Genomic DNA, 24,429 nt, shown 5'->3' on the forward strand with positions numbered 1-24,429 from the left:
ACAGTTATGCCTTTGGAATCCTGGCTTGGATTTGAAGCACCGTCCACATTGACTACAATGGCAGCAACAGCTTGTCCTATCAGGCTCTGGTATCCGACTCGAGGTACAATCAGTGGAGGCAAGTGATGATGATCGGATCGATAATAGAGTCGATGATGATGACACAGTCAAAGAAGAAGAAGACACATTTAAACATTTATGTGCTGCCAGTCCACCTCTACTTCTCAGCCACTGATGGCACTTGGTACATTGCACTGCGCCTGGTGTTCACACAGAGGCAGTTGGCATTCCACAATCCACTTGTGCCGTTTCATACCTGAATGACTGCGAAAGGAGCGGCAACACACAGCACATGAAAAGGATCGTTCAGTAGAGGTACGTGTAACTTCATCCTGACATGAAGCTCACCATTTTGGACGTTACTATGCCAGGTGATACCAATTCTCTAGTTTTAACAACTTGAAGTCAGCCTGGATCCGTCTTTCCATCCTAGCCGGTCTAGAATGTGACAGCCACCCAAATAATAGTTTCTTTGGTAATCTGATTGCAGGCATTCGGGCAACATGTCCTAACCACTGAAGGCGGCGACAACGAAGGACGTCAGACATCAGACTTACATCGCCCCATCTTTGTTGAAGATCAGTATTGGTAGTATGTTGAAGCTCCTGGTCCCATTGAGTCACATTTCTAAAAAATCCTAAATGTCAGGAGCTGCCTCTCAGAGGTTACGCCCCAGCTGTTAAGCTGGGCTCTGTGCACTACTCATGGAAGTCTGGGCCTGCACTAGCAAACTTCTGGAGCCAGGCCAGGCACTCGCAAGAGCACCAACTTGTAAAGCCAACTGTGGTGTGAGCACCCGAAGTCTCACCAGGACCTCAGTGGCTGATGTTACGTCACAGCCGATGGCCGCTTAGGACCCCAGTCAATGACTAGGTACTTATTTATACTCCTGAGTCGAGAGAAGCAAATGTGTGTTAGTAAGGAAATTATGTGAGCGACGCGTGCGCGAGCACACACACACACACACACACACACACACACACACTTGATTTGTATGGTTTTCTTGTGACTTGTGGATCTGTGAGATTTGATTTTTTGCCAGTCACATGATATGTGGATTAGATGCCAATGAAATCTCATCTTGCAGGAGACACCAATAGCTAAGTCTGACTGTTTGATCATGTGTGACAGACAGCTGTTGGAATGTTAATTCTTAGTGCATTGAGATGATATTTACAGCAGCTGTATTAACAGACAGACAGACAGACAGACAGACACATGGACAGACACACAGACGGACATACATATTTACAGACAGACATCGAGCAGTTGTGATTGTGGCAAGGAACCGGACATCCAAGGATACCATCTAATCACTTGTAAGACTGGGGGTGGTCCAGTGCACACTCACAACTCAATTGTGTCAGCATGGTCTAACTGCCTTTCTCAACTCAACTTGCCACACAAACTAGAGCCACAATACCGGTATGTCAACAGTGACAAAGGTCGGACATCCTTGTTTATGACCCAGATTTAGGTGCAGACATTGAATTAGATGTGTTGTTGGCTCATCCATGGTGTTTGGACTCAGCGAAGGCAGCCTCCAGAGAAGAAGGAGTAGCAGCAATGAAACAGGAGGAGAAGAAAGAGGCAAAGTATAATTCTGAGCTGCTGCCAGAAGGTCCTGCCCATTGGTCATTCCTCTTGTTTTCCAACATTTTGGCCATTGGGGTGAACAAGCTGGCAAAGAGTGCAAGAGATGAAGGAAAACGAAATGAGACCGACTTCAAGAACAAGTGGTGATCAATCATTTCAGTGACACTACAACGTTGCAATGCAAAAGTGGTCTTAGACAAACTCATTAGCATATCGAGATTAGAACGTCGAAATGTATTGTGCTCAGTGTAGTTTGTATGCTTCAGGACAGTAATGGTCTTGTTATGTTAGTGTTAGGTTGCTCATGATGTAAACGTTTGATTTAAATGGAAAATATATGTATGGAGACAGACAGATGGACATACATATATACATACATATGCCTCTATAGAACAACAGTATGGTGCAAACCTACTGCAACCACCAGACACTAATTATAAAAAATAAAAATATTTATAGATGGTATATGTGACAACTCAATAATCTGTTAACTCAAACAGCTCAGTCAATCAACTACCGGCAAAACCACATGTCCCGTATAATACCCAACTCCACAACACCCCCACAAACAAATTAAACTACTCAAACAGTCTTATTTGTAAAGCTCTATTATACCCACTCCCCTAAACGTTCAGGTGGTTGTCCTTTAGTTCTTTTCTGGCTACGTCTAGGTAACCTCTCTGCCTCGATGGAATCATCATCCGAATCAGAATCAGAATCGGTCGCAATCGCGTTAGCAGCTGGAGAGGAATGACATGTTTTCGGAGACAAGGTTCTGCTCGACTAATGGTTCATGTGTACTGTTCTAGTAGTGCCTGTGAGAAACCTGACCATGTAGTATCTTTGTCCTAGAACTTTGAGAATTGTTGCTGGTTTCCAAAAACCTTTTCCTTTACTTTCTGGCTGACTAACAAAAACAGCTTCTTCTAATTGAAAGGGTTTCCTTTCATGAGACGTACGATCATGTCTTTTCTTTTGTCTTTCTTGACACTCTTGAACTTTGCGTTTCAGTAACTGCTTAGTCTGATCTTGATGGGCAGGTAATTCTGGCACTAGCATATTGAGAGAACATTGAATTTCCCTACCTAATAGAAGTTTGGATGGAGACTCCCCAGTAGTGTCATGTTCTGTACTCCTGTATACCATGAGAAAGTCAGTAACAACGTCTTGCAGATTCGCTCCTAGTGTTTCTAATCCTTTTTGGACTACTCTCTTAAACGACTGAATGAATCTTTTTGCTTGTCCATTACTTTTAGGGTGGTAAGGAGGTGTTAAACTGTGAAAGATTCCTTGCTGATTACAGAAATCTTTAAACTCTTTCGCCACAAACGATTTGCTTTGGAATTCCAAAACTCGCAATTAGGTGTTTTAATGACGATATTACTTGCTTTGTTCCGCTTGATCCAACTTGAAATTTAAAAACCTCTGGCCATTTTGAATGGGCATCGACAATTATGAGCCACATAAAATTCTTGAACGGCCACGGATGAAGAGGAACAGTTGGAAGACTATTTCTGTGTAAGGCACACGCATCGCAATTGCATACCATTTTATCAATATCACGGTCGATACCTGGCCACCAGATATATCGGCGAGCCAGTTTCCTCATGCGGGCGGAGCCCACATTAGCGCTATGCAACTGTAGCAGAAGCAATTGCCTAATGTCGGATGATACGACAACGCGCGTTGTTTCATCTCCATGCTTCAAAAGGCATCCATCAATAACTGAACGTTGATGTTTGCAAGAAGAATACGGTTTGACGCTTGCATTCGATAATTTTGCTGGCCATCCTTCCTGAATAATGATTTCTTGTAAGACGGCATCTTTCCTAGCGTATTTCTGAAGCTGCTTGTAAACAAGGAGTCCATTGTTAACATTTTGGGTCTCTAGGCTGGCCACAAACTGCTCAGCTTCTTCGTCTTGTTGTCTAATTTGATCGAAAGTTTTATCATGTCCTCTAGGAAGACGTGACAAGGCATCAGCGTTTCCATGACTGGATGAACTTCGATATTGTACTTGTACTGCGATAGCTGGAGAGCCCACCTAGTCAAACGACTACTGGTTCTAGTAGGAACTGATATCCTAGTAGCGTCAAAAATTGTGACCAGTGGTCTATGATCTGTTCTTAAGGTAAAATGACGTCCCAGAAGATAATGTCGAAATTTTGAATTTCATAAATAATTGACAAAGCTTCCTTCTCTATCTGAGAATAGTTTACTTCAGCTTTCGTTAGAGACTTGGAAGCATACTCGATTACTTGCTCTTGTCCCTCAGCGTTATGCTGAGATACACAAGCTCCTAGTCCTTTTTCACTAGCATCGCATGCTAGGAACAACGGTTGATCCTGATTGTACATTGCTAGAACTGGTAGTGAGGTAAGCTACTTCCGAATTGCGTTAAAAGAGCCTGCAACTTCACTGGACCAAACCCACGGCACATCTTTTCTCAACAGATAATTGAGTGGAACTGTATGATCAGATAGCCTAGGGAAAAAATTGAGAAAAACAGGTAACCATTCCTAGAAATGAACGTAATTCAGTTTGATTTGTAGGAATCGGCATGTCTTGAATGGCTTTTATCTTTTCTTCCGAAGGCCGAATACCATCCTTGTCGATGACATGACCAAGATATTGTACCGATGACTGAAAGAATGAACATTTATCTTCCTTCAAATGAAGGCCAAATACTAAAACTTGTTGAAAGAAAGATACAAGGCCTGGTATCTTCCTGCAGGAAACCTACGGTCTAGACAGCCACAGAAGCAGAGAATCGGCAACGAGTTGTTCAGACGATTCCCCGTATGTACACAAAGTCTTACTCTCTCGAAGTAACTACTTTAGGTTTAACCATACCAAGTGCTCCTAACGCACTCAAAAGTCAGCGAGACATGATCTATGAGCTAATCTAAGAAGGGTTTCCTTCTGAGGTTGTATTGCCACAGTCGATACTTGCGTGATAACTTGGGGTCCCAGTTTGCTTTAGTCAATAAATCACAACTTGACACCATATGTCTCACAATCCTTGTAACAGACACGGGCGTGTCTGGTTAATTAAATAATACAATTAGGCTTGTATATGTGACTAGAACAGTTGTTGATTAGTAGTCTTCAGTAGCAGAGTCTAGTGAGCGTAAGCTGAACGTATAATATAGTACTGGTAACATCACATGGTGTCAGGACTGGGATGGAGAAACTACGCGCGCCTCAAGCTATTTCCTTCGGAGCAGCCGATCTCGCACACGAGTGGAGAAAATGGAGGAAGCAATTTGAGATATACTTCCAAGCGGCCGAACTCTCGAAGAAAGCTTAAAGCAACACAAGTCGCAATCCTACTTAACGTGGCAGGAACCGAAGCGCAGGAAATCTATGATGCGTTCGTCTTCACAGCAGGCGACGAAGGACCGGCGGTCGGAGATGTCTCGAACAAATTCGACGATTACTGCAATCCGCGCAAGAACGAGGTATTCGAGCGACACCAGTTCTGAAGCCGAGATCAGCACGAAGACGAGACAATAGATCGGTGGCTCACCGAGCTTCGCACAAAGGCGGCCACATGCGGTTTTGGTGACCAGAAGGATGAGCTTACTCGCGACAAGATTGTATTTGGAGTCAGAGACGGTCGAGTCAAGGAACGACTTTTAAGAGAAGCAAATCTGACGTTGCAGTCTGCATTGGACATCTGCAGGGCCGCAGAGACAAGCACTTACCAAGCCAAAATGATGACTAGAGACGCCACGCGAGTAGAGATCGACTCGATGTCAAGAAGTTCGCAACGTACTTGCCGGCCAATACCTGCCAAAGCAGCAGAAAAGGCATGGAAGGCGAAAAAGACCGCACCGTGCGAGTACTGTGGCGGCTATCACGCGCCTCGACAATGTCCGGCATATGGTAAGACTTGTGCTAATTGTCATAAGTGCAATCAATTGTCAAAGGTTTGCCAGCAGGGAGCCAAATCCGGCTACAAGCGGTCAAAAGCGGTCAACAGCTTGAGCGAAGCTGCTGATACCCAAATTGACACTGACGATTCGGATGACAGTTTGCTTATGGGTGTTTTATCCATTGGGACAGTCGCGGTCAACGACGGCCGGACGGAGAAGCTGTCACTAGGGCCGACTACAATGAAATTGAAGTTAGATACCGGAGCCAGAGCAAATGTTCTGCCTTATCGAAGTTACCGGAGAATCCTGCGAACGACAGGCGGCTCAAGGGCAATTAAGAAACCACGGACATCGACAAAGAGAGTGTTAGTGGGTATAGGAGGTGGCAAGATTCGTCCTAGAGGAATCACTACGATAGAGTGTACCGTCGAGTCACGACGAATCCAGGCTACGAACTGTCTTTCTTTCTACGTAACAGACGAAGATATCGCTATTCTTGGCAGTCAGGCGTGTCAGGAAATGAACTCAGTGAAGAAGATAGGCAGCCTTAAGCCAGCACACGGACAGACAGAAGCCCCTAACTCAAGCAGCAAGGAGGGTCTGATCGACAGGTACCACGATGTTTTCGAGGGGTCGGGATCCTACGAAAGATCTTACCTCATTCGACTGAAGGAAGATGCAGTACCCGTGATACAGCCAGCCAGGAAGTATCCCTACGCAAAGAGCCAGAGACTGGAACGAGCCCTACGTCGATTGCTAAGTCAAAGCGTAATAGCAGACGTAGAGGGACTGACAGAATGGGTACACAATCTAGTTGTCACAGAAAAGAAGAATGGCTCATTAAGGCCGTGTCTAGATCCAAGACCACTTAATAAGGCAATCAAACGTGAGCATCACGCAATCCCCACAGCTGGAGATGTGCAAGCACGGCTGGCAGGCAAGAAGATATTTACTGTGATGGATATGAGAGACGCGTTCTGGCATGTTAAGTTGTCAGAACCATCGAGCTACCTGTGTACCTTTAGCACCCCATGGGGGCGGAAGCGTTTTCTACGCATGCCGTTTGGCCTGTCTTCGACCAGCGAGATATTGCAGCAACGAAATGACGATACATTTGGGGATATCGACAATGTCCACGTCATCGCAGATGATTTGATTATTGCAGAAAAAGATGAGCAAGAACACGACACGGCTCTTCTAGCAGTCATGGAGAGGGCAAGAGCCAAGAACGTAGAGTTCCGTAGGCACCTCGCGTTCGTGAGAAACACGTCCAACGGAGTTTTCAGACCGTCTACTGAAACGCCGAGTCCTAGCTAGACAACACGTATTTGTTGAAACCCTAGCTGTCATGGAAGTAAACATGCAAACTTCCTAGTAGTTTAGATTACGTATCTAGAGGCCCGGTATAGGTAGTCGTCGTTTTGCGATCGTGATCGAGACAATTGACAGAGGCGGATCCAGACGGGGGCACTGGGGGCACGTGCCCCCTTCAGAAACACGTCTTCTAATATATACACAGGATTATAACTATTCTTCTGGTGGCACCAGTTACTACCGCCATGGTAGAACGAAGCAATTCCGCTCTGGCGTATATCGAAACAGAATTACGCAGCATAATGAGCAACAGTCGCCTCAACGACTTGGTTTTGCTATTTGTTAGCTACTAGGGATATTCCGTTAGACTACGACGCAGTAGTTGATTTGTTTGTTTCCAAGCATCCAAGAAGAATGCTGCTTGTTAATCCTCTTGACTAGACATCGTATGAAAATGCGTACTACAGTTGTGAAATTACCTACCCTCGTTTTCGTTAACTGTTGTCACTGAAAGTAGGTTGTCAGTATCTCATGCAGTGTTGGCATTGTTATACCGTTCAATACAGTTCGCAGTATTTGGCCTATGTTGTTATGTCATTGTTGGCATTGTAAGCGTCCGAATAGCGTTTGCAGCCTGCACGTTTATGGCGCTAAATTTCCTTACCAGAAAGGCTTTGCTGCAGTTTTACTTGTCTTCTGTAGTCCTAAACGAAGTAAGATCACATGTACTTATCTTTGCATTTTTGTGTGTATCTATGCTTCTCTGACTAGACAAGTGTCTGCTAAGAATGATTGTTGTAACAGCTGCTTGTTGTGTAGGATTGCTGCATACAGTATGATGTGCTGCTAGATGGAAATTTTGTTATAAACATACACAGTTTGTGAGCAGAAATGTGGTTTGCTGTCTACAGTTAACAACAATATTTACCGGTGTAGCAATAGATAAATTGTTATATGTTAGATCACGTGTAGTTACATTTAATTAATTTAAGGATTAACTGTTATACATAGTAACCAAAAAAATATTTATAATAAAAATAAAATTTGATTAATTGATTATATATTTATTACAATTTAAATAATCAATAATATTAGTTAGTTATTTATTAATTGTATACTTACCTTTTAGTAGTTTTGTTTGTAATTAACACTTATTCTCAGATTTCTATTTACCTGCTCACAACATAATAAATAATCAACATAACAAATACTATATATAATCCGGGAATTGTACTTATCCGGGCATTCTACAAGTTTTATAACCCGTACTGCTAACCCGGCTCGTTAATTAACTGTCTTTAGCATTTGTGACCGTCTTCCTCTGCCTTTCGTCATTATATCAAAAAGCAATCAAGTAAACAACAAAACTTGGGAATTTCGGTTCACTGTCGTCACTAATTTTTGCCGCTTTCCCGCCATGATAGGTCACAAGCTGTTTGAATACCTGACTGTAACGCATGCTACCCGACATATCGACAAGAACATTTGTATACGGGCACCTGACAAGTCTAGCGTGAGAGTCTGAGGACAAGGACGCGCGCGTTATAGGATTCTGGCCGTGTTTAGACGCATGTACGCAAAGTGCAACAATCAAGTAAAGCAACGTTGATAAACATAAACATGCTGTTACCGACTACACACACTTACAAACGCAAAAGACAGACTGTGTGCAGACTTCAGACTGTTATGGACAAATCACTGGAAGTTTACATCAGAATAACGTTGAATTCAACCACCGAATGCAAACGCACACTTTCACAACTAAAGTCTAATGATTTCAGAACGTTGTCAGCCACTGTTGCAGGCGCTATTCTGCGTCAGTTTCATCTTGTACCATGCAACAGCTTCAGCTGCTATTTTCTTCACACCCACGTTGGTGATTGGATTGAATCCTTCCAGGAATACGATGTTGCCTTTGTAGCGATGGTCGCCAGAACCGATATCGACGGCAACAGTCACATTTAGGTATTTCCTCGTCAGCTGATCGTAATAAGCATTTACCTAGAAATGTAAAACTTGCTGTTGTGTGTGTTGTGTGTGTGTGTGTGTGTGTGTGTGTGTGTGTGTGTGTGTGTGTGTGTGTGTGTGTGTGTGTGTAATACACAAAGTCAAACCTTCGTGATGTCATACCAGCCCTTTGATTGTTTGAACTTGTAGTGTTCTTTCAACATTATTCCCCAACAGAAGGCGCGCTTACGCTCATCAAGCAGTTTCTCATAACGCTTTTTTGTTAGAGTGTATGCAACGTTAGCCCTTTTATACGCTTCGTGAATCCATTCGTAAGATTGAAGTAGAAGGTCAAGAGTCTCTTCAACCGATGCAAGACTCTGACACACTAAACAGGAAATACAATGTGACACACACACACACACACACACACACACACACACACACACACACACACACACACACACACACACACACACACACACAACCTTGTTTCGGATCACACTGTTTCTTGCACACATCATGGTACTGATATCCTTTGCAAGCCTCGGTAGGATTTCTCTTCAGTTCATGGCAAGACGGTTCTCGAACGCTCATCCTGTGCTTGTAAACGTCTGTATGAACATAACGTTGACGCCGTTCTAGATCCTGTTCCTCTGCAATGCTCCTCTTCTTGTACCTACTCCAATCTCTGACGTCAGGTCTCCTCCTTCTTACATTATATCTAAAATCATGAAGTCTATCTCTTCCATCTATCTCTCCAACTACGTCACCTCCGCCTACAATGACGTCATCCAGAAACTCGTACTCGTCCATACTGTCGGTGACATCATTGACTGCAATGTCGTCGGTTAGATCTCCGAGTGAGTACCCCGGATAGTCGAGGTCACCAAAGTCATCGACCGCGTCCACAACAAACTCTTCCAGTTTCTCACCAAAGTTTTCACCATTAATGTCGTCACTCTCGTCTCCAAGCGTTTCGATAGCATCGAGGACGTTGTCCGACAACATTTCTTCTGTTCTTTCGACATCGCGACCGACCGTGTCCAACCAATCGTTTGATAGGGATTTCGCAATGCCGTCGATCACTACATCCGGTTCTCTAGCCGCCAAGTGGCCTGAACTGTCGACTAACTTTTCTGCTATAAAGTTTATCGTATTTTCCACATCAAAGTCTCTAAAACTATCGCCAGCGTCAAAGGCATCGTCATCAACGTGCACGTTTCTCATAGAGGGAAATGGTAAGTCTGTTGAGCGACACCAATGACGCTCAATAGAACAACGTGGAAAGTAGAGCGGGCATGAGCAAAGGTTGACGAACCGCCTCAAAACTAAGGTAATGCCACCTCTAACTGGGCGTCTACAAATGTCTCTCTCCCTTCTAGCGCACGCACTAGCGACGCACGGCGTACACAGATTCTTGACAGTTGTATTACATTCCTTCTGCAGTATTTCTCTTCGTCTCGTTACTTCGGTAACTTTTTGCTTTCGTTCAACTAGCTGTCGTTCTTTCTTGTCGATTTTGTCACCGACTTCCGTCAGTCTTGCCGCCTTGACGGTCGCAAATTTTTGCAAGGCGGTGCGACCGTTCCTGAAACGAGGAAGGATGTGGTGCATGAGTCCTCCTCGAACCATGGCTAGAACACACAGGCCATGATAGTCTAAATACCACAGACTGACGCAAAAATATTATTAAAAAACCTTTCGTAGTTCTCGATCCGACCGGAAACTCAATTCTTTTCACCCGGTGACCACTGGCTGTTAGTATGACTAGCAGACTGCAAATCAAGAGAAATTTGCGTGGGATTAGTGTTGTAGATGTCATGCTCGGTCGGCAGTGCTTTCCACGTCTGTTTCACGCTAATGTGTTGACGTACACTATGACGGTATCTGTTTGGGTGCCGACTTTGATCGCTATTTGCGATACTAGGCATGCGCACTTCGTTAAGATGCGCACCACTGTACAGTTGTGTATGCATTAATTAGATCAATACACTAGCATCGGTGCTAGTAAAGGAAACATGCGACACGCCGAAAGTAATAACTTATGGTAAACTAATCAAGACCAAATCCTTTCTGGAAGAGATCCCCTCTAGTATGTACCACCTATTCTCGCTTGCAGACGCAGGGAGGACAAAATCCTGTCTTGGCGTAGCCAGACCGCTCCTGTTTTGCGCCAAAGGTCTGGCTACGCGAGACTATACAGAGCCATAGATTCTCTGTCAACAAGCGACCACTTTGTCTTTAGCAAATAGATGTAAATAAATACAAGCGAGCTGACTGATGTCTTTAGTAGCAAATGCATGTAAAACATTAGCTCATCTGCCCAACTCAATGCAGCTATAATATCAACAAATTACATCAAAATTCAAATAAATCTAGAATCTCATAAAAACTGATATCAAGCTGCCAAGGACAATCAAGACAACTGTAAGTCATACAGTACAACATCTAAGTCAATCATAGTTACAAACCTACCTTTTCATCAAACGAACAGCACGAGTCACTTCAGAGCTTTGCGGCCTCATACCTAAACCTCTCATAACGTAATCCATGTTTCATCGTCACAGTGAGCACTTCCCCACTCTTGTCTTCATCCCTAATCAGCTGCAACAGACCCCGAGTCACCTCATCGATACTAAGAACGCCAGTTACTTCCAACATTTTGTCAAAATCCGGGTTCTTTCTACCCTCCACAACCATCGGAGTATCGGTAAAAGATGGACACAGAGAGTTGACTCGAACACCATCAGAGTCGACCAATCTAAACAAACTCCTAGTGAATCCAATCACTCCATGTTTCGAAGCACTGTAAGTTGGTTCAAACGACATCGGAACGAGGCCACCAAAAGAAGCCGTGTTTACAACCAGACCACCGTGACCACCACGTTGCGTGCTCATATACTCGAGCGCCAAGAACGTTCCATGGATCACAGCATTCAAGTTGATATCAATCGTCTTGTGCCAGTCTGCTCGTGAACTCACTCCAGCGTTGTTACACACTACGTCTAGACGACCGAAGTGGTCGAAAGCCTTTTTGAAAGCGGACGCCAGTTGAGAGCCATCGGATACGTCACACTGAGTGAATATTGCCGTTTCCCGCCCAAACGTGTCTTGAAGGATTCGCACCTGTTTGTTGCCTTCCCAACGGTTCACGTCTATCATGCTCACTCCATAGCCTTTCTCAAGTAGTGCACGAGAGAACGAGAGGCCAAGACCGGACGCAGCACCGGTAATAAGAGCGGCCCGACCAACGACAGACATTATGAGTGTGGACTTCCTCGGAGTCTGTTCACGCAGACGCGCCGGTTTAGATAAATATTAACCCTAATGTAGCCCCGGGCCCTTATTTTTAAAAACTCTAGCCATCACTATATGTCTGAATGACCGCCCAGGGGTCGTCATTCGAGCAGAGGTGGTTGTTGTATGGTATTTGTACATGTGCAAACCATGGCTGGCAAATTAAATTCATAATTAAATAAAGCAACGAAGTAGACTGATAATGCATGTTGACAACATTCACATCAAAGCACGTATAGCACCTGTGCTGTTCATGCACCAGTTTACACTCTAAAGAATAATATTTTTTAATTATTAATTAATTAAGACTGGAGGTAGATGCTACAGAGTCTAGTTAGCTACACAAGTTACACTAGAGAATGTCGGTTAGGGAGGCGCTTGTTCGGATAGGAGCTTAATTAAACATTTTGACACACGCACGCACGCACACACACACACACACAAATACACACGCACACACTCACACACACACACACACACACACACACACACACACACACACACACACACACACACACACACAAGCACGCACGCACACACACGCGCGCGCGCGTGCACACACACACACACACACACACACATACACGCGCACACACACGCACGCGCGTGCACACAAACACACACACACACACACACACACACACACACACACACACACACACACACACACACACACACCAACTGTAACATCCAAAACAAAATGTTGTAAAACATTAATAAATTATTATTTAATTAATATATTAGTAACATATTACAACTCTAACACCACTTGGTATTTCTCACCCAAAGCATAGAAGCTTTGCAACATTTCAAACAAATATTTGCAATTTATGAACTCAATAATTTATTCCGTGTAATCGTTGCATGTCAACTGTTGTGACAACTGATACACAGTATATGTACTTGATACTTTTAATTAATTAATTATTGATTATTAATAGAACGGTCGTCTTGATCCGCAACGTCATCCGGTTCCGATGATTCACTAGCTGAACTGCTGGAATCCACAATAGTAGATACTAACTGTGGTTCCTCACTTCGTTCTTTCTCTCTTTTTTTCTTGCTTGCAGTGCGTTCTAGTGGCGGCATACGTTTCTTTCCTTTCTGCCAGGTTTCCGTCTTGGTTTCTGCAGCTGCTGCGTCGCTGTTCTTTGTGAAAGTGTACTCGATGATAAGCAACGACTTCTAAAATAAATGCATTGACACACAGATACACACACACACACACACACACACACACACACACACACACACACACACACACACACACACACACACACACACACACACACACACACACACACACACACACACACACACACACACACACACACACACACACACACAACACACACAATGGGACATAGATGGTTGTAATAAAAATATATTAATATAATATTATATAATATATATTATATTATATTATATTATACTATATATTATTCTAAACTGTTATTTATTATTTGACAATAGGAAGTATATCTTACTATGTTTCCCCATCGTATTCTCCATATAAATGCCAACGTCAGTTCATCTCTCAACACATTTCCTCTACACAGGATCTGAAGCTGATCAACAGGACAGAGTGAGTGAAGATGAGTGACAGACGTATGAGACAATAAAACGACACACCTGATGTGCATCACTCCAACCAACTTTCTCCAACAGAAATCGTTTTAGATGCAAGACTGTCATACGAGCAGAACAACGGAGATATTTCTTGAAACTATCAAAACTTTCTCCTCTGTTTCCACAAATAACAACACAACAAAATTGTATACACATTATCTAACCTTAAAAACTAAAATTTAGTTTACTATTAATAAATTAGACTGATTTGTACTAATTTACTGACCGTGATGGTTGAAGAAGAAACGAGATCTTTTCCTCGTCAGTTGCGAAAATCGTTCTTTCTACAGGACTGCTACTGGACGAAGAGAGCCCTTGCAATAGAAAAGAACACACGACAATTGTAGACATACATATAGTACTGTAGGTATGCAATAATGCACGACACTAAAAAAATTGCATAAAATGCCTATGCATACTGCTGCCTGATGGTGATGATCTTTTCTCTATGTTTCTGCTTGCATTGAACTCGTCTTCATTCTTCTCATTTTCTGCCATAATATCATATTCATCTTGTTGTATATCCATTCCAACAATATTACAGCTAAAAACAGTGACGACCCGAACGGTCCGTGCAAATTTGAATTCAATTTCCCACCTTCTTTTACTTGCGGCAGTAGTTTGTCTATAATATCCTGCAACGTCCGGTCCAATCTAAGAAAATAACACACGAAACGTTGACAATCCTATTACGTTCAATATGTCTCGCACATGCCGCGTTACCGCGCGCTAACATATCCGACTTTTGTGTTAATTAATATTATATTACGTTACTGTACCCGCCATTAATATCACAGCAGCAACTTAGTGTATGTGTTCACTAGTCACTTTTAGGTACAAGTGCAGCACTATTCTAACGAAGCCAAATCAGAGCGAGGCTCCGACCTTCTAGTAGCTAATTAAGATGACGTCATAGCGACACTGTAGAGACTCAGTCCTAAACTGCATGCAGCTGTTGGTCATAAAATTAATGTCAAAATGTTAACCTAGACTTACGTCAAGTATAATACTTAATTTTAGTATTAATCAGCAAAAATCATTATTTATTTAATTAACTAATTAAGTACATGAATTACCTGAGTCCGGCAAGTGGCTGAGCGTCTCGGATAAGAACGTTGCAGACAGGACATCGGTGTTTAGTGTCGGGTCTTGTCACGTGTTTCACAATGCAGCTGCGACAAACTAGAACAACGTGTCAGCATCCCATATAATCACTAGCTACAGCCTACAAGCTAGATTTTTAGTGAAAATGAAACCTTTAAAATGGGATCGGACAATCATTACATTTTAGAGTCCGGTGAGTTTCTCATTTATTTCTAGACTAAGTTTCAAAAACATGTGGGGCCCCTTCTAGGGTTCCAATAGTCGCGCAGACGCAGTTCGCAAACCGAGCGGCTACGAAAATCGACTTCCTGCGGAACGACACTAAAAATTCAAACAGTTAAAAGACAAGTGTTATGTATGTATGACGTACAAGCGTGAAGACATTCCACAACGACGGTTGCCTCGATGATGTAGCCCCAACACAAGCGACATACTAGATGTTCATTCAGAACTGAAACCTTTACAGGCATCGAGAATCGACGACAAAAGTCATCCATTTTCTACTCCACTGCCAACAAATGAACTAGTTAGTCTCATCCGGGCTATGCGAAGTGACACGATGACACGCAAGTAGGAAGTTGACACCTGACTGGTCGTGTAGTCCTCAACACTCGCTTGTCTAAACGTAAAATGATATGACGACTACATTTGGCAAACAACTAAAGCTAGAGATGTACCTGCCGGCTACTCGTTAGTACCACGTGACATGTACGCGAAGCAGGAGGCGGATGTCACATTGCGATTGCGTGTTGACGCTAACGAGCTCCTCTATCTACAGTGTATACTAGCTGCATTGCCCGGTCTTCGCCCGTTTAGAATATTACTTACATGCATGCAGTATCGAAATGCAGGCATAACTGCGTAGGAACACGCAACCTCGCCGAAAGGGGACGTCCTATCTATTGAAACTAACATCGGTAATTACTTTTCATTCAACTTAACTCAAAACTCGTCTGGGAAATTTGAGTAACAATGGGCCAAATGTGAGAAAGTAAAGTCTAGTAGGCGAGGAAATATCTAGAGATGATATCTCTCTCTCTAGATCATAGTTATCTAGAGTAGATGCCAGCTAGCTGTACGTATCTAGCTAGAGTTTTAGCTTAGCTAGTAGTATGCAGCTAGCTTACCCTAACCTTAACCCTAACCGTAACCGTAACCCAACAACCAAGCATTTTTAGATAGCTAGCTAGTCGATTAGAGCCATATATACTACATACACGTAATACTACACTATAATGTGATGAGCTAATACTAAAAAATTATTTTAAAATTAATTGATTATTACTAATAGTAAATGCTCGGTTAGCATTGTGTTGGGCGAGCGATGGTGTTTGTCTTACTTAGTCGCCTAACAATGGTTGCGTCTCTATTAGGTAGCAATAATTTCTGTCAAACAAAATGCGGGAACTCAAAGAACAGACTGTCAGTTGCTCTTCTTCTGGCTTTGTCTTTCATTCTTCGTCTAAGCCTGGATCGTTTACTAAGATAACCGCGTAACAATGGTTGCTTAGTCACGTGATAATAGTTGCGTAGCAATAATTTCTGTCAAAGTAACGCGCTGAAACTCAAAAAACAGACTTTCTCTTCTTTTTTAGCTTTTCCTTTCCACTACGTTTGTCACGCATCAGTCGCGTATGGAAGCGAAATCGAGAGTCGTTTCACTTTTCTGGCCAAGAAATTGTTGAAAGCTACGAGCTAAAGGGACGGGACTTCGAAGAAGTCACGTGACTTGTTTAGCTATGAGGCATAAGAAAATGGACTCTAACAGTTACGAGACTTGGCGAGTAGCGTACTCTAAACGTTTAGGGCTGAACCGACTTCCGGTCTGGGGACTGTGTTTGTGTGTGTGTGTGTGTGTGTGTGTGTGTGTGTGTGTGTGTGTGTGTGTGTGTGTCTGTCTGTCTGTCTGTCTGTCTGTCATGCTACAGGAATGTGCCACGCCTCCTTAGTGTAATCAAATCACGAAGCATTAGTTCCTTTATGTAGTACGTGGCAACCAGAGACAATGGACGAACAGCCACTAGTACGCGCGAAACTTTCATGAGAGAGTTTTATTACCAGAACGGTGTAATTTATGTTTGCGATTGTTATGACCTGTCGGAAATAAACAACAGAATTCAGCTGTCTGTAACTGCAACTGCAACATGTGGCAACAAAAGACAATGGCCGGACAGCCAATCACTAACGTGCTGTTCGACATGAGAGAAAATTTAGCCAGAAAGACATCAATTTTTAATCAGAAGCAACATAAACGTTGTATTTCAAGTGACGCTACCTGAAAATCTAAGAGCGTCCAATCTGGCTGCCGTAGGAAGCACAAACGTGAAGGGTAGTGCGCGCGTTACGTACGGGACTTCGTTGCTAACGCGTGTCGCTAACTACTGGTAATTTTCCAACGACTATAATTACGGTATTTTCGGGACTTCTAGAATTGTGCACCAATGAGACGTAGACAAATACATCGATTGAGTCATTTTATTTCTTTCAAGTCTACGACTTTCAAGTGGTAGGTTGAGGTGAACTTTATCTTTCCCAATCTGATTTCACACGTGACGTCTCGTAACTTCTCTACTGTTTTGATTATTAAATGGAGGCTCTAGGGAGAGGGGGAGCGAAGCGACTGGAGGGGCGGGAGCATCCAACCAACGATATACTCTCAAGCCCGTACAGAGAGGGGTTCGGGGTTCGTACGAACCCCCACCCCCGCATCTCCTTGGTGTTCCGCTGCTTGAGGCAATGACATGTACACATTCGACTGAGTAACTTCCAACGCTGTATCTAGAATTTCTGCGCTACCCAACGTCTACATGGTTTCCTCTAGCATAACATAATTACATACACAAAGCTCCTTGAAGTGTACACATGATAAAGAACACGCCATTATTAAATATTAGGCATTGCTGCAGGGCGACGCGTGTCAGGATGGTATTAATTAGAAATGCCAAGAAATGTTCAGGTGCGATTCATAACAGGGTACACGAGAACAGCTATAGTGCCCCGGATAAACGGATACTACGTTCGACCCGAAGAGCGAGAGAAAGCGAGGAAGAGGGCTGCTTCTGCTTGCAAAAGCATTGATGTGATGTTTGCGGCAAAGCGTCAGAAGACTGAAGAGTCTGAGAACAGATTTTCTGTTGACAGGGAAAACACCATTGTTGCTTCAGAATCCGCCAACTCTGGTAGCGCCTGCTTGAATTTGCAATCGAGTCCCAAGACTACTCCTTTATTAAAGAGAGACGTATTTTTACTCCAACCTGCTTGAAGGCCAAAGCTGTCAGAGTCAACGTCCACCGGTAGATATTAATGATGAACAGCACCACTTTTAATTAATAAATGGTCCACCACCGCCGTACGAGAACCCCCTCCCCCGCCCAAGAGTCTGCGTACGGACTTGACTGTGAACCACCCTTGCCGGTGTTGTCAACAGGAGTTGAGACAAATTCGTAGGGGCGGTGGCGCCAGCTTCTATCCTGTCTAGGGTTGGTGGAAGGAGCAGTCGGCAGCCGGTGTTCGGGGGAAAGACAACTCCGGATAGAAGATACTCCCAATGAGTATTGCTTCGTAGCTTTCATTTGAAGCGACGCTCGACGGAGGTTCACGTATTACTAGTACTAGATCCATGCCCCGTTCTTCGTACGGGCAAGATACTGTCTCTGTAGGGTTCCGACAGAATACGCAGGTGTTGACACGTCACTCAATCTTTGTAGAGAGGTCCCGGGTGTGCTAAATAAATTCGAATCTTGTTTTTGCGCTTTTTAAGATAGAAATCGATAGAAATCGACACACTCCTTGTGTAGCGCTTGGTACAGAAAACGTGTATGTTGAATATGGTGCAAATGCAATCAGAATTTAGAGAGAAACGAAAGAGTAAGTTTCTTCGGCAAGAAATATTTGATTACTCCGAGATTTGCGAAGGACGACGACACGTGTGGTCTACACAGGACTGGTGTGGGCGTGTGCTCAAATGAAGTGGAATGTGTATCATTTGAGTTATCAAAAAATTTTACTCGGGGGTCGATCCCTCGAGAGGGAAGCCGGTGCAGATTTCTTGTTCTTTTACGCAAACCTTCCCTTTCGCGTGCCGAGTGTGCGTGCCGATTACGGTTGCAAAGGGACAAAAGACGTAGTCGCGTATCACGAACACACACACACACACACACACACACACACACACACACACACACACACACACACACACACAATTTGAGCTTTATTGGCGAGCGAAGCGAGCCTCTCTTGTCGTTCCTATTGAGGTCGAGGTATATTATATATATGTTTATATGCGTACGTCAGCAGTTGTCACATGAATTTACGGCAAAACGGAAAGACGGATCGACAAAACGAAGATGCCAAATCAATGCAAATTTGACTCCGTAACACATGCGTAAAGCAAGGGTCTCCTTTCGAGGGGTCGACGCAATTACAATTTCTTGACGAGAAGAGTGAAATGACTCTCGATTTTGCTCCCGTACGCGACTAATAAGGAAATAACAATGATGCGTGACAAAAAGGAATTGAAAGAAAAAGCTAGAAGAAGAGAAAAGTCTGTTTTCTGAGTTTCGGCGCGTTAGTTTGACACAAATTAGTGCTACGCAACCATTAATGCATTGTTACGCGCTACCGACCTTTGTTAAGCGACTAGCTAAGTAAACGAGTGAGACGATTGAAGCGTAAACAAAAAATTGAAGACAACTAGCTAGCTAGAAGAAGAGCAACAAAAAGTCTGTACGTTTTCTGAGTTCCCACGTTTACATCTTTGACAGAAACTATTGCTACGGTAAGCTGGATTTACAATATGCAAACGCTTGAGCGTCGCGTCGCGTGCGTCGCGTCGTACTAAATTCAAATTGTAAATGGCTTGACGCAACGCGACGCGACGCGACTCGAGGGAGACGCGACGCGTCCAAATAGAACCGAGTATTTGAGCGTCGAACCGAAAGCTGAGGCAGACCACGTCGCGTCGGAAGTAGCATCTTGATTTCGACCAATCAGAACCAACTAAAAATGCACGTATGGCGCTGTACAGTACTCGACGTTGAGCGGTGTAGAGATTGTGTAGGAAGCTCGTGGATGATCACTAGCGTACTAGGGAAATCGCACGGAAATGGATTTTGAGCAAGCTGGGGGTTCCGGCAGAGTCCTGCCAGTAGAAAATCTAACCTCGAGTGGTCAGTTCATGAATTCGTGCAGCGACGTCTACAGGGCGCTGAAATCGTATTGTGAATGGCATAACGCGTCAAGCTGGATTTACAATATGGGAACGCTTGAGCGTCGCGTCGCATGCGTCGTGTCACGTTGTCTTGCGTGGAAGTGGCACGTATCGCGTCACACGCGTCGTACAATTCGCAATACGATTCAGCGCGCCGTAGACGTCGCTGCCTGAATTATTGAACTGACCACTGGCGTTTCGATTTTCTACTAGCAGAACTCTGCCGGAATCCCCAACTTGCTCAAAATCAATTTCTACGCGTTCTCCCATGCACGCAGGTCTTTGTACGTCTTGCAGTTGATCATCCGCAAGCAAGGACAGCTCCATACACAATCTATAGACCGCTCAACGTCGAGTACAGCGCCGAAATCAATAATCATTGCTCACGAAAGCCACACGTGCATTTATAGTTGGCTGTGATTGGTCGAGATCAAGGTGCTACTTCCGACGCGACGTGAACAGCTTCCGATTCGACGCTCAAATAGAACTTGGTTCTATTTCGACGCGTGGCGTCGCGTCGCGTCCGTCGAACGTCGCGTCGCGTCGACCATTTACAATTTGAATTTGTACTACACGACGTGACGCGACGCTGAAGCGTTTGCATATTGTAAATCCAGCTTCACGCGCGACGCGTGCCACTCCCACGCAAGACGACAGGATGTGACGCACGCGACGCGACGCTCAAGCGATGGCATATTGTAAATCCAGCCTAACGCTACGCGAATAGGTAAAGACAGAACACCATCCCTCGCCAAACACAATGCTAACGAGCATTTACTAGTATATGCTAGGTAATTGGCGATCGAAGCGAGCCTCTCTCTTGTCATGTCAGTTGAGCTCGAGCTAAATTATATTTATATATTTATATATTTATATATATACGTGCGTCAGCACTTGTTATATGGATTTACGGCAAAACTGAAAGACGGATCGACAAAACGACGTTGCCAGATGAATGCAATTTTGACTCCGTAACATATGCGCTAAAATTGAAGCAAGGGACCCTTTTTGAGGGGTCGACATAATTGTAATTTCTTGGCGAGAAGACTAAAACGACTCTCGATTTTGCTCCCTTACGCGACTAAAGAGCAAAGGAGACTGATTCGTGACAAACGGAATGAAAAGGAAAAGCTAAAAGAAGAGAAAAGTCTGTTTTTTGAGTTTCCGCGCGTTACTTTGATAGAAATTATTGTGACGCAATCATTGTCACGTGACTATGCGATCATTGTTACGCGACTATCTCAGTAAACGAGTGAGACGATTGAAGCGTGAACGAAAAATTGAAGACAGCTATAGCATTTTGCGTTCAATTATCCAAACTCGGCTTTCAGTTACCCGATTCATGCAAGCAATTATTAGAATTAATTGCTAAAATTAAAGGGGACCCTTGCTAAAAATTAAAGCAAGGGTCCCCTTTCGAGGGGTCGACTCAATTGTAATTTCTTGGCGAGAAAAGTAAAATGACTCTCGATTTTGCTGATGTGTGACAAAAAGGCATTGAAACAAAAAGCTAAAGAAGAGAAAAGTCTATTTTCTGAGTTTCCGGGCGTTACTTTGACAGAAATTATTGCTACGCAACCATTGTTACGCGACATTGTTATGCGACTAGCTAGGTAAACGAGTGAGACGATTGAAGCGTAAACGAAGAATTGAAGACAACTAGAAGAAGAGCAACTAAAAGTCTGTTTTCTGAGTTCCCGCGTTTGTTTGACAGAAACTATTGCTACGTAACGCAACCATTGTTACGCGAATAGGTAAAGACAGAACACCATCGCTCGCCAAACACAATGCTAACGAGCATTTACTAGTCTAACTCGACCTCAATTGACATGACAAGAGAGAGGCTCGCTTCGCTCGCCAATTAGCTATATTAGAGTGCTTATCTAGAGAAAGTTAGAAGATTTAATCTAGAGAATTCTTAGGTAATTAGCTAGACCATCCGAGCTGTACTGTACAGTTCAACGCATCTCAAGAGCTGGCGCGGCGAAGGCCTGATCATCATGACATGCAATATTCGAAATCTCGACTTTCAACAGAAAGTGAACGCCGATCATTACAAATTTACAAATGACACAATTGACTCCCTAAAAGTTTGGTGTAAGCAGACACGTGCTCAGCATCTAGTGGCTAGTACACAGTAATGCTACAGTCACGTGACGTAACCATGCCTCTAGCGCGCGTTATGCTGAAGTCAGAAACCACTACATTGTTGTCTGCCGGCCTTTTCTAGAGGCCGCTGAGTGTTCAAGCATTAGGTATAGATCTACTACATTCTTTACAATAAGCACTGCTAGTTAGCTAGTCGCTAACGTACGCACCTGCGTAGATGTTTTCTACTACAACACAATTTACTTAGCTAGATCAAGTTTTTGCATCGAAACGATAGCTATAGACTTCAAATACATCCTACAGAAAGTGTAGTAAATTTTTTTGACCACTCTTTGGATCTGCCCTCCATTATTATCAGTCTAGACGAGACCTAGCCTAGCTAATAGATAGACAAGTTACGTAACCGTAAGACATCCAGATATTCATCACGTTTATAAAAATTAAGTTTCAAAAACTGCGAAAATACATTTAGTGTTAATTAATAAAATTTTATGCGGTGCTAATTAATTAGTTAAACGCAGCTTTAAAATGCGTCTTCTCCGACATCGTCGAGAAATATCAAACTCGTTATCAGGAGTGACATACAGGAGTAACACCTAGACATGAAACAGACGTAAGACACAAACCTGCAAACTGTAAACCAGAGAGCTCGTGCCCTCGGAGTACATACAAGTTGGTATCCACGGCGTAAGTTAATTAATTAGACGCTTGTGACGCAGGCATCCTGCGATCAAGCTACAAAACTGTAACCCAGCTGATGCGCGCTAGCAAGCACTATTCGCGTAACAATGGTTGCGTTACATAGCAATAGTTTCTGTCAATCAAACGCGGGGACTCGGGAAACAGACTTTCAGTCGCTCTTCTATAGTATTTTGCGTTCAATTATCCGATTCAGGCATTCAATTATCCGTTGCTTACGGCTGTTGTGCAACTAAATAACTTACATAGTCTGCGGTTGGGCAGCTGCTCAAATATCATCATTCATCAGCTGCCTAGACGCAATAATTTGTAATTAATCTTGACTTTGGCGTGAATTTTTAGCGTGTGTTGTAGGATAATTTCTTTTGCACTAATCTTGGTGTCCCACGTTTCCACGGAGGTCTAACTAAGCTGTTGTGAGCGAACTAAATGTACATATCTAGGAAGCCTACAACAACGCCTTGCTCTGTCAATCGTGGTGTAATCCGCATACTTTGTAAATCGCGCGTCTTGCGTGATACCATGCATGCAACAGTCCATCATGCGTCGTAGCGGGTTTTTAGCTAATCAAGAGCTCGAATTTCACTACTTCGCCTTCCAACCTTCCTTGAATCAATCGTCTAGTGTTCAGCTTAAACGTGAGTGAGCTTCATAGAAAGACGTCATGAAAGAAATGTGCGACTGAAATAATTATTTCTATATTTGGTACTTCTAATTAGGACAGAACATCGGATAGTAAATTAACCGATCAAGCATATAGAGGCAATTTCACGCGCAGCTTTGGCTAGGATAATTACAAAATGGTAAAATTTGCGTACCTTCTAGTTTATTATTTAAAATAATTAATTAATTAATTAGATAACTGTACGCCTACTTACTAAGTCAAAGTTATGCTAGCTACGCAAGATGTGCTCGCTGCACTAGGATGACGTAGTAATCTGTGAAACCAATGTTAATTCTTGTCTTCCACCGCACTTGCGAACTTATTTTTTCACTTTCCATCACGCGTAGAACAAATCTCACTTTAGTCTAGTACACAAGAAACGACATGCGCAAATACTTCGAAGGTGCAGCTTCTGGCGAGTAACCCGGATATTAAGTCACGTGGCCGATTTCGTCTTTGATGCCAATGGCCGTCTTTCGTCGTCAGCTGCCTGTACCGGTAAAGGCATCACTGATAACTGAGCATATTGTATGTCAGCTATGCTGTGGCTACATCATCGATGCTACAGTTGTTGTGGAGTGCCTTCACACATGTGAGTCGCAATAGTCTCGCCTGTCTACCTCGAACTGCGGCAACTAGACGTCTGTAATCTCTAAAATATTGTATGCGGTCGACGTACATTATCGATTCGTTTCAAACGTTGGCTTCGCTGTCGAAGTTCACACTTGTTTTTACATTGCGACACCTATGAACCTCTAGTGGGGCCTCACCTGGTTACCCGCTATCTGATGCATCACTAGATGCGTTATTTGCATGTTAAACATACGAAATTTGCGAATTAGTGTATCGTGATGGCGTAGAAAATTTTCAAAGTTTTGACGGGATCAAGTATTACAATCTTGTGCATGCCATATTGCATT

General features: G+C 43.4%; 5 protein-coding genes across 5 annotated transcripts in view; 1 reads left to right on the forward strand and 4 right to left on the reverse strand.

The window, feature by feature from the left end:
• Positions 1-2,439: 2,439 nt before the first annotated feature.
• LOC134193733 (uncharacterized protein K02A2.6-like) lies at positions 2,440-4,013 on the reverse strand. The gene is made up of 3 exons (XM_062662567.1): positions 3,876-4,013; positions 3,045-3,700; positions 2,440-2,992 (listed from the first exon to the last, which is right to left on the reverse strand). Exons 1-3 carry the CDS (start codon positions 4,011-4,013, stop codon positions 2,440-2,442), a joined length of 1,347 nt encoding a protein of 448 aa, XP_062518551.1.
• Positions 4,014-8,430: 4,417 nt separating this feature from the next.
• Positions 8,431-10,668, reverse strand: LOC134194077 (uncharacterized). Its single transcript, XM_062662979.1, has 4 exons — positions 10,497-10,668; positions 9,284-10,432; positions 8,963-9,183; positions 8,431-8,849 (listed from the first exon to the last, which is right to left on the reverse strand). The coding sequence occupies exons 1-4, from the start codon at positions 10,618-10,620 to the stop codon at positions 8,637-8,639; spliced, it is 1,707 nt and encodes a 568-aa protein (XP_062518963.1). The 5' UTR covers positions 10,621-10,668; the 3' UTR covers positions 8,431-8,636.
• Positions 10,669-10,971: 303 nt separating this feature from the next.
• Positions 10,972-12,071, reverse strand: LOC134194078 (15-hydroxyprostaglandin dehydrogenase [NAD(+)]-like). The gene has a single exon (XM_062662980.1). It carries the CDS (start codon positions 12,057-12,059, stop codon positions 11,304-11,306), a length of 756 nt encoding a protein of 251 aa, XP_062518964.1. The 5' UTR covers positions 12,060-12,071; the 3' UTR covers positions 10,972-11,303.
• Positions 12,072-13,019: 948 nt separating this feature from the next.
• On the reverse strand, positions 13,020-15,359 carry LOC134193734 (polycomb group RING finger protein 1-like). Its single transcript, XM_062662568.1, has 8 exons — positions 15,199-15,359; positions 14,801-14,906; positions 14,323-14,378; positions 14,144-14,215; positions 13,951-14,038; positions 13,728-13,839; positions 13,583-13,663; positions 13,020-13,280 (listed from the first exon to the last, which is right to left on the reverse strand). Exons 1-8 carry the CDS (start codon positions 15,323-15,325, stop codon positions 13,020-13,022), a joined length of 903 nt encoding a protein of 300 aa, XP_062518552.1. The 5' UTR covers positions 15,326-15,359.
• An 8,599-nt stretch (positions 15,360-23,958) lies between these two features.
• LOC134194153 (polycomb group RING finger protein 1-like) overlaps positions 23,959-24,429 on the forward strand; it is a 3,891-nt gene continuing 3,420 nt past the window's right edge. The window contains exon 1 of the mRNA XM_062663062.1: positions 23,959-24,101. Coding sequence (XP_062519046.1) covers positions 23,969-24,101 — 133 coding nt within the window. The 5' untranslated portion in view covers positions 23,959-23,968. The remainder of the gene's footprint in view (positions 24,102-24,429) is intronic.

The sequence above is a fragment of the Corticium candelabrum genome, chromosome 18, assembly GCF_963422355.1.
Source record: "Corticium candelabrum chromosome 18, ooCorCand1.1, whole genome shotgun sequence".
NCBI lineage: Eukaryota > Metazoa > Porifera > Homoscleromorpha > Homosclerophorida > Plakinidae > Corticium > Corticium candelabrum.